Source organism: Orycteropus afer, unplaced genomic scaffold (assembly GCF_000298275.1).
Source record: "Orycteropus afer afer isolate SDZICR_OR568_19922 unplaced genomic scaffold, OryAfe1.0 scaffold00497, whole genome shotgun sequence".
NCBI lineage: Eukaryota > Metazoa > Chordata > Mammalia > Tubulidentata > Orycteropodidae > Orycteropus > Orycteropus afer.
The window spans coordinates 558,358-568,635 of NW_006922084.1; the positions used below are offsets into that span (position 1 = coordinate 558,358).

The 10,278-nt window shown below is 41.2% G+C and overlaps 1 protein-coding gene across 1 annotated transcript in view; it reads right to left on the reverse strand.

Annotated features, from left to right (window-relative positions):
• Positions 1–10,278, reverse strand: part of SEL1L3 (SEL1L family member 3) — a 253,483-nt gene that overhangs the window by 222,763 nt on the left and 20,442 nt on the right. The window contains exon 2 of the mRNA XM_007955282.1: positions 7,805–8,375. Coding sequence (XP_007953473.1) covers positions 7,805–8,375 — 571 coding nt within the window. The remainder of the gene's footprint in view (positions 1–7,804; positions 8,376–10,278) is intronic.

Sequence of the window (10,278 nt, forward strand, 5' to 3'; positions counted from 1 at the left end):
TTGTAAATTTTGGTCAATGACATGAGACAAAGTATATGTGAACTGCTGTATGAAAAGTGAATTTACTCTGTAAATCTTCACCCAAATCCTGATAAAAAAAATAATAAAAAATAAAAAAAAGAATTGAGGTTACAGAGAGTATAGGATTGTTCATGCCAAACACACTTCAACAAATACAAATCCTTATTGGAGGAGAAGGCATTCTTTCTACCCAAGGATGCCTTACAGACTCCTACTTCCCACTCATTATCCTCCCCTACAATCACCTCCCAATAACGTATTCCAGGTAAAGTTCTGGATTCCTATGACAGCAGGACAATCAAATCTTTCTTGATGATCCACCACATCCTACCTGACACCTTTGTTAACCACACTCTTCAAATCTGGGGACACAGTGAGGTATGGACTCACTGTTTCCCCATCTGGGGTTATATTCACTGAAAATCCTCTCCATTGCAACCACTCTTACACCACGTTCAAGTCTTTCAAAACAGTCTTGGTCAAAATCATAAAAAAAGGGACCAGATTTGCTGGTCTGATACTGATAGAGCCTGGCTGCCCTTCAGGTCTGGGATTGAACCCACTCCTGTGGCTTCCAGCCAAACAAAAGTCAGGTATATGAGCTGAACATTTATATTAGGTAGATACACTCCTTGGAGAGATCAATCATGGGAGAAAGAAGGGCTGTGTATGCACAGGAGACAGCTCGAGGCAAGAGTGCACGGGAGGGAAGGACACAAGGAAGAGGTAGCTATGGGGAGAAGTGGAAGGAGAGCTGTTGCATTGTGGGAGACTGCAGTCAATGCCATGAGACCAAGTATATGTGAACTGCTATTATGGAAGATGAATTTGCTCTGTAAACTTTCACCCAAATCACAATTTAAAAAAAAAAAAACAGTCTTAGGAAAGTTAATCCTAGACTGGTGCTTCCATAAACTACCACTTGGTGCCTGTTCATTTTTCTCTTCTGAAGTTAGTCCTCTCTTGTGAGACTCTAATGCCCTGCATAGAAAATTCAGAATTTCCTGGATTTCATCCTGTTACTTTGCAATGTCAGAAATCTGCCTTCAGTGTCAGTGTAGGACTACATTCCTTCCTCTTCTCAGTCACTCATTATTTTCTTTTAATTGCGATTTGTACCCATTATAGAAGTTAACTAGGACTTAAGTCCTCTGCCCTAGACCTCTCTCAGAATGCTGTTCCCCAATCCTACTACTGCTGAAAACTTTTGTTTGTGGCAAGGGAAAGGAGAGAGGTGGATCTGGTTAAAGGAAGAGTGGAAGCGTACGGGATAGACCAGCCTGCAGCTGCTCTGACAATATCATTTCTACATAATAACTAAGTTTACAGATTCAGGAAAGACAAATTTTACTTGTGTAGGCACGTATGATTCCACAGAAGATAAAACACAACACGTTTCCTAACATTGAAATTGCTTTACGTATATTACTAACTTTAAGGATCACAAATTGTACAACAAAATGCTCATTTTCATCCCTAAAGAGACTCAGAAACCCTCAGCGCACAACAATGATTCAAGATAGACTCAATTCATTAACTTTATTGTGTATGGAAGTAGAGATCATTCGACAGCTTAATTATGATGAAATCACTGAAGAATTTGTAAGAGCCAAAAATAGAAAGAAATGTTTTTAACTCTGACATGTTTGAGATGAAGGATCTATCTAAAAATAAAATAGAGTGATTTCTTATAACGTTTGTTTTCTGATCCTTAAATTTTCTTTTATGACGTCTTTTCAACTATTCATTTATAATTACAACATTTAATATGAAACAGCAACATTATTAACGTATGAAGCATGTAAAGTAAAATTGGTGAAAGTCAATTTTTCATTGTGAGACATCAACAGAATTCTACATTGTTGTTGAAAACAACTAAGTTCACTGACTCATTTTCTTTGTGGGAGAATATGTGGAATGTTCTTTTTGTAGAAAATGTGGTATATAGTAAAAATCTTAGTACCTCATATCCACTAACAGTTTTAGAATCCAGTTAATCTCATTTCACTAAAATGGTATATGCCACACTATTGCATTCAGCATAAATATTAGACACTCACTACTCATTTGTCAACATGATAGGCTCCAAACACCAAGTCATTTTGCAAAAATCAGCGTTGTGTGAAAATGAAGGATGACCACATCAGATCACAAAATGGAGGATGGCTACATCATTACAAAACTGCCAAATTTCATTACACAACCGCCAAATCATATCATTACATAATTGCCAAACCACTGAGAATCAAACCAGCCAAGATGACATATAACATTAACCATCACAGCCAGTGTTATGCTCATATCACAAATCAGCTTTTTTTACTGCCAAATACACATCATTAGTGCAGAAAATAGTCAGCAGATTTTTACTATTTTCGTAAACACAAAATGTCTGATAACAAGACAGTAGATAAGTGAGGAGTAGGTCTAGCATCTAAAAAGAAGTTACATCATGGACGAGTCAGACCCGACTCATTGTGACCCCTCCTTGGGTTTCCGAGGTGGTATCACTATGGAAGTAGACTGCCCAACCTTCCTTCCGAGGAGTGGCTGATGGGTTTGAACTGCCAGCCTCTGGTTAGCAATCAAGTGCCTTAGGCACTATGCTACCAGAGCTCCCATAACTAAGACACACATACTTATATCAGGTATCCCATTCAAATGCATGAGTAAGTAGAGGTGGTACCATAATTATCAGTGTTTAGGGCACTCACATGCCTTAATCTGGCTCTGCTAATGTTGTAATTGTTATTAGGTGCCATTGAGTCACCTCCAACTCATAGCGACCCTATGTACAAGAGAACAAAACACTGCCTGGTCCTTTGCTAGCCTCATAATCCTTGCTACACCTAAGCCCATCATTAATAACGTTATTAGCGCATCCTGCTAATAACAGAAAAGAAAAGTAAGTTAGGAGTACTTCAGTTCAAGTGCAGATTCATCCTAGAAAAACAGACACTTGACATAGATAAAGTTCTCCAAACCCCATATCAGTGCTGCTTCAAATTGTAATAGTGACCAGACATGAAAGGCACCCCCATGGCTCAGTTCTGCTGTTGTTGTTCAGGGCCAGAAAGTCAGCTCCAATTCATAATGACCAGAAAGTCTGGGTAATCTGCTTTTGAAAAACCAGACACTGAAAACCTTATGGAGCACAATCACAACAGAACAAAACACTGACCAGTCATGGGCCATCCCCATAATCATTGCCATGTTTGAGTTGCAGCCACTGTGTCAGTCCATCTTGTTGAGGGTCTTCCTCTTTTTCACCGACCCTCTACTTTACCAAACATGTCCTTTTCCAGGGAAGGGTACCTCCTGATAACATGTACAAAGTAAATGAGATGAAGTCTCACCATCTTTACTTCTAAGGAGCATTCTGGTCATACTTCTTCCAAGACAGATCTGTTCATTCTTCTGGCAGTCCATGGTATATTCACCAACACCATAACTCAACGGCATCAATTCCTCTTCAGTCTTGTTTATTCGTTGTCCTGCTTTCTCATGCAGAGTAAGCAATTGAAAATATCATGGCTCGGGTAAGGTGCACTTTAGTCCTCCAGGTGACATCTTTGCACTTTAATACTTCAAAGGAGTTTTTGCAGCAGATTTGCCCAATGCAACAAGTCATTTGATTTCTGGACTGCTGCATCCCTTGGGTGTTGATTGTGACTCCAAGTAAAATGAAATTCTTGACAACTTCAATCTTTTCTCCATTTATCTTGATGTCGCTTATTGGTCTAGCTGGGAGGATTTTTGTTTTCTTTATGTTGAGGTGTAATCAATACTGAAGGTTCTATGTAGACTTTGATCTTCCTCAGTAAGTATGGTTCAAGTCTCTTTGCTTTCAGCAAGCAAAGTTGTGTCATCTGCATATCTCAGGTTGCTAATGAGTCTTCCTCCAATCCTGATGTCATGTGTATCTTCATATTGTCCAGCTTCTTGGATTATATGCACAGCCACAGATTGAATAAGTATGGTGAAATGATACAACCTTGACATACACTTTTCTTGATTTTAAATCATGCAGTATCCTCTTGTTCTGTTCAAATGACTGAGTCTTGGTCTATGTACAGGTTCTGCATGAACACAATTAAGTGCTCTGGAATTTCCATTCTTCCCAATGTTCTCCATGATTAGTTATTATCTACACAGTTGGATGCCTTTGCATAGTCAATAAAACACAGGTAAACATCTTTCTGGTATTCTCTTCTTTCAGTCAAGATTCATCTAGTATCAGCAATGATATCCCTCATTCCATGCTCTCTTCTGAAGCCACATGTATAAATGCCATTTATGTTCTCGAAAAACAGTACTTCTCAATGAATAGATCAATGGTCTTGCAAAAGCTTATCATGTGATCTCCAGCCTCATTTCTATCACCAAGGACATATTTCCCAACTACAGATCCTTCTTCTGTGTTTCCAACTTCCACTTTGCACCTCAGTAATACCTTTTTGTTGTTCTATCTTGACTCTTGTTCATCAACAGCTGAAAACAGAAACTCTTACTAAGAATAAGCCAAAGGCCTGGACCCTATCTCTCCCCAAAGTCATCTTTACAAATGTGGTGGAGACCCATGGAGACTCCTGCAGAAGTCCTTCCATTTGTCTTTTAAAGAGAGGGAGAAGGAATGCTGCCTTTCTTTAACAAATAATCACAGCTGTGTGAACAGAACTGGTTTGGAGGGCTCACAGAGCCCCTTATTGTTGGTGGCTTTAGCTCTTATAATAGCTTTCTCTCTGCAATAATGTTTTATTATATTGGTTCTCACCCCAAATGTAATGTTCTAAGGAAGGTGGAGGAAAAAAAGAAAATCCCACTGTGCTCTTTCTAAGCCTTGTAAATATGGGAAGAAATAACAAAAGAAAGAAAAGACGCTTTGCATTTTAAGGGTCTTTTCAGGGACCCTAAGAACTCCACCAGTTCATAAATGACTTCATTTGAACACTTTCAGCTTGTAATTCAGTCATTCTTCAATGAGGAATACGTGATTTGCCAAACACGAAATGGAATCATTGAGCCCTCACAAAATCAGAGGAAGGAGCCCTGGTGGTGCAGTGGTTAAGTGCTCAGTACTACATGGTTCGAACCAACCAGCCACTCTATGGAAGAAAGATGTGGCAGTCCCTTCAGTAAAGATTACAGCCTTAGAAACCCTGTGGGTTGGTTTTACTCTATGTTATAGGGTCACTATGAGTCAGAATTGACTCAATGGGTTAGGTTTGGTTTGGGTTCAAGTCAGAGGCTGTATGTGCACTGTGCTTTATTCTCCTTAACAACTTAGGCATCCTGTGGAAGGCATTCCAGACAGATGTTAGCATGGGGTCCTACCTGGAAGAGGTGTGCACATTGATTGACAAAATGCATGCAACTCGACTTATTTCAGACAATTAATTCCCCATGCCACTCTACCCTCCCAGGGCACACACAGAGAAAGAGAATTTAGCTGCTTTTCCTAGATTCTCTCTATCACAGCCCTACACAAACACATAATAAGCCAAACACAGGACAAGACTATTAAAATAAAATGTAGGATAAAATTACATAGAACTATGGAAAGGACTGAGGAAACTTGCTGGTGCAATGGTTAAGTGCTCGGTCACTAACTGAAAGGTTGGTGGTTCAAACCCACCAATGGCTCAAGAAAGAAAAGACCTGGTGATCTGCTCCCATAACAATTACAGCTTAGGAAGCCCTATTCAGCAGTTCTACTCTATCACTCTGGTGACATAGTGCCTAAGGCATTTGACTGCTAACCAGAAGGCTGGCGGTTCAAACTCACCAGCCACTCCTCAGAAGAAGGTTGGGCAATCTACTTCTGTAGAGATACCACCTTGGAAACCCAAGAAGGGGTCGCTATGAGTCGGAAACAACTCAACGGCAGTGAGTGAGTTTGTGATTCTGGCCCATAGGTTCACCATGAGTACGAACTGACTCTATGGTACACACCAACAACAATACAGAAAGGCCTAGCAATTTATGCAAAAGATCACAGCCACTGATGGAGTACACTTCTGCTCGAAACACACAGGGTTGTCATGAGTCAGAAGTGATTCAACATTAATGGGTTTGGTTTAGTTTTTTCATACACACCCATCCTCTCTTCCACACACAAATGGGAACATAGAAAACTTAGTGAGATCTGCATAAGGTCTGTAGTCTAGTTAATAGTATTAGACTAATGTCAATTTTCTAGTTTTGATATTATATTCTTGTTACTGAAGATGTTACCCTTAGGGAACACTGGGTGAAGATTATAAGGGACTCTGTACCATTTCTGCAATTTCTGGTCAGTCTGTAATTATTTCAAGATACACGTTTTAAAATAATGTCAAATGTGTTGGTTGTATGGCAATGACCTCTAAACAACTGTAATACAAGGTTGCCAGGCCCTTCAATTGACTATACCACAAGAAACAACAATAACAATATGCATAGCTGCTTTGGAACAACACCAAGAAATAACCACAGCCATTGCTTCACTCCAAAAATGGCTTCATAGATATCACAGCCCAGGAGAGACAGGAAGTTGATCACCAGGGGAAGAAGGTAAAACACTGTCTCCTTAAGTCCCTGCCCCAAACCAGCACTGCTGAGGGCCTAGAGGTGTCAGACACTCCCGTCAAAGGGTGTGCTGTCCCAGGCCACTGATTTCTCCTCTCGTCACGCTTGCCTGGAACACTAGCATGAAAGGCCCACCACAAGTTCTCGAGTTTTCGGTGCATCAGAGTCATCAGGAACTTGTTTCAAATGCTGACTCCAGGGTCCCATGCCCCACAGATTCTGAGTGGGTAAAGAATGGGGCCTAGGAATTTGCATTTGCAATAACAGCCTCGGGTGATCTTGACACAGGTAGGCCTGGGCCACCTTTTTTGGAAACACTGACAGACCCTGAGTGGGTGCCTGGGAGCGAGCCCTGATTGGCTCCCCATCCACATAGTCAGGTGTTCCTCACACCAATGGAGAGAACCTCAGACCCCACTTCTATATGTGGAGCCAGAGTTGCGCAACCTCGCTGCTTAGGGGGAGCTGAGGAAGGAAGCTTCCTGTGGAGATTGTGACCACGTGACAGGACAGAACACTGCGTTTGGACTCTATCATCATCATGGTTACTTTTACTGCGTACTCATTGTGTGCTAAGCAATTACATCTGATTTAATTCTCATGACACTGCCATGAGGAAAATATTTATTATCCCGATTTGACAGGTAAGAAAACTGAGGCTCAAAAAAGTTACAAACTAGCAGAGCCAGGAGTTGAACCCTGGCCAGTTTGCCTGAAAAGCCCATGATGACTGCCACTCTGTGATACTACCTCCCTGGCTGACATGAAACTTCCTCCTAGCTCTCATTTCCCCTAAAATAAAACACTGTTTAAACATAACAGAAATGTGAGTCTTTTGAGGGGAAGTGAGAAGCACGGCAAAAGAGGAAGATCTCTCCCAAGCCTTGTTTCAGTCGCATTACTACTCCTTTCCAACTTCAAGCAGATCTAAACCTCTTGAGGCCTCCCTTTCAGGGCCCCTTCAAGGGCCTTCACTTTCACCGTGGGTCCTATTCTCTCCTAACTTTTCCTCTCTCTTCATCTTTCTATTTTTCCTCTTTTGTCCCCAAAGTCCAAAATTACAGGCTCCATGTAACACAGCAGAGAGGCTTATGAGAGCAGTCTCTCCTTTCCTTATTTCTCCTGCTGTTAACATAAGACTGGTCCCCATCATCCTATTATGGCATCACCATGTGAAGAAAGGAGATATAGGTTCCTAGCAAGGCAAATGACCTACCATTTTCAAAAGGACACTGGGGAATCTTGTTTGCCCGAAGGTTCCAAATATAACCCATGTTCCACTCAAGGCACACTTGATGATCTTTGAAAGGGCGTTCAAAAGGGGGGACCGCCTTCAGCAGAGTGAAATTCTTCGCTACAGCATGTAGCAAGTTTTCCTCCCATTTCACATTCAAGTCTCCACCACTATATTTGTGAGTAATCCAAGCGCGTAGTATCACTGCGGATACCGAAATGGAGTGTCTGATGAAATAATCATCTCTGTAAACCATGATGCTTGGAAATTTCACATGCACTATTTGTGTCCTGCTGGTGTGAAGATGTTTCTCATTCTTCCATCTTTTTTTGTACACAGGAATGCTACTCCTGAACTCAGATGAGACAACTGCTTCCAAATTGACAACACAAGGCTTAGAGCATAAATACTCAACCGAGACTTCGGAGACATTGCGAACATTTCCTTCAGAGACAGTAAAATAAATGAAGTCTTTGTAAGCCACGTTCTGCTCAGCTTTGGGTATCACTGATGTAGTCAAGGAAGTCTGCCTGCCCAGAGATGGTACAAAATTCTGAAATGGAAAAGAGAAAGAAAGAAAGGTTTAAAAGCATAATTAGAGATACGTGAATCATTCTTTTCCTTGAGTATAAAAAAATAGCAATCTACATAAAGCAATGAATCTACATAAAGCAAAGATGTCAAAACCACTACTGATTGGAGAAACACCAACACGCACAAATGATGATGAGGCCACATTAAATCTCTCCCCAGAGTCAGGAGCATCTGCTGATCAAAATTAACTTCCAAAGCTATGTGGCCATAATTGCAGAGCTGGTTTCCAAATGGAGGAGCTGGTTCACAACAAATTCAGTAGTAGCTGAACCTCCTATAGACTGAAAAAGAGAAGACCAAGCTTCAGACACTTTTAACTACTGTCCTGTCTGCCAGTGGTGGCCAGAAGCTACCAAATCAAAGAGTGGGAAGGAGTTCAAAGTGCATCCAGAGGGAACGCAACAGGGATGCCAACGTGGCCTCTTTTTCTTCCATAACTTCAGAGCCAGGGCAAAGCATGCATGTCGGATGGGCCAGCAGGAGGTTTCTGCTATTGCCAATCAAACACAGGCAAGCTTGGACCACGGACTGTGTTGTCTGATTCTTCTGCCATGGAAGAATGCTACATGTGCCAAGAAAGATTTCAGCCGTGTGTGTATTTATCTAGTTCTTTAAATAATGAAGCCTTCTCAATATGGACATTTCTTCTGGAAAAAGTCCAGAAAGCTTCGTCTTGAAATCAAGGTAGCTGTTTCAGGCATGGGGCACTGATGTAGCTCTCCTAAGTGCTCTTCTAAACATGAGTTTGTGGTTGTGGGATCCATGATACAAGAGCAAAAAGGTCATTTTGGTAAACTCCAAAGCAGGAAGATGGACTCTTTTCTTCAATTCTGTCTTAGGGCAAAAGTAGACAAGACATGGACTCTGTTGTCAGGCAACTGTGCTTACAGATCACAGTGATGTAAGGCAGAACATGGTTTGTACACCCTTAAAACTGTAATCAAGCCCTAAGGGAGCTCCAAAAACTCATGGCCATCAAGTCGGATCTGACTCATAGCAACCCCTCCTTGGGTTTCCAAGGCAGTATCACTACAGTCTATTCAGATGAGAATTAATTCTGACTGGAGGAATCTGAGACAGGCTTTATGGAAGAAGTGGTTATTTCTGCTGGGCTTTGAGGGATGAATAGAAGTCCTTGAGGTAGAGAGGAAAGGGAAAGTCACTGCAGTGTCAAAGGACTGCAAGACTTAATATTGTTAAGATGTCCATTCTTCCCCACTTTATCCACAGAGTCAACACAATCCCAATCAAAAGCTACCTTATTTTGTGGATACTGACTAACTGATTCTAAAGGTGGGAATGGCACTGCAAATGGTGTGGACAACATAAACAGAGGCAAGGAGGCAGAAAAACACGTGCACATTTAGGAAATAGCAAGCAGATTGGTCTGGCAGAAGAGAAAATGGGAGTATGAGACATGGGCATGAGTAACAGACGTGGGAATATGAAGTTATAAAGGAAGGCAGGGTCCTAATGTGGACTTTACTCTACTGACAGCAAAGAATCAATGGAGATTTCTGTAGGTAGTTTTCCTTTGAAAGCTACTGAAAGCCAATTACAAACAAGGCTAACAATCCATTAGAAACATTAGCAAACCACATAGACAGATCATCAATAAGTAAATTCTCACTCATCACCCAAGAAATGCAAATTGAAATTACACTCTGATATTTTTAACTCATTAGATTCACAAAACATACTGTAGGGAAACACATACCCTCATGTACTGCTAGTAACCTCTATGGAGGTCAATTGTTGTTGTTGTTGTTATTTGCCGTCGAGTCAGCCCTGACTCATAGCGACCCCTCCTTGGGTTTCCGAGGCAGTATCACTACGGAAGTAGGATTGCCCAACCTTCCTTC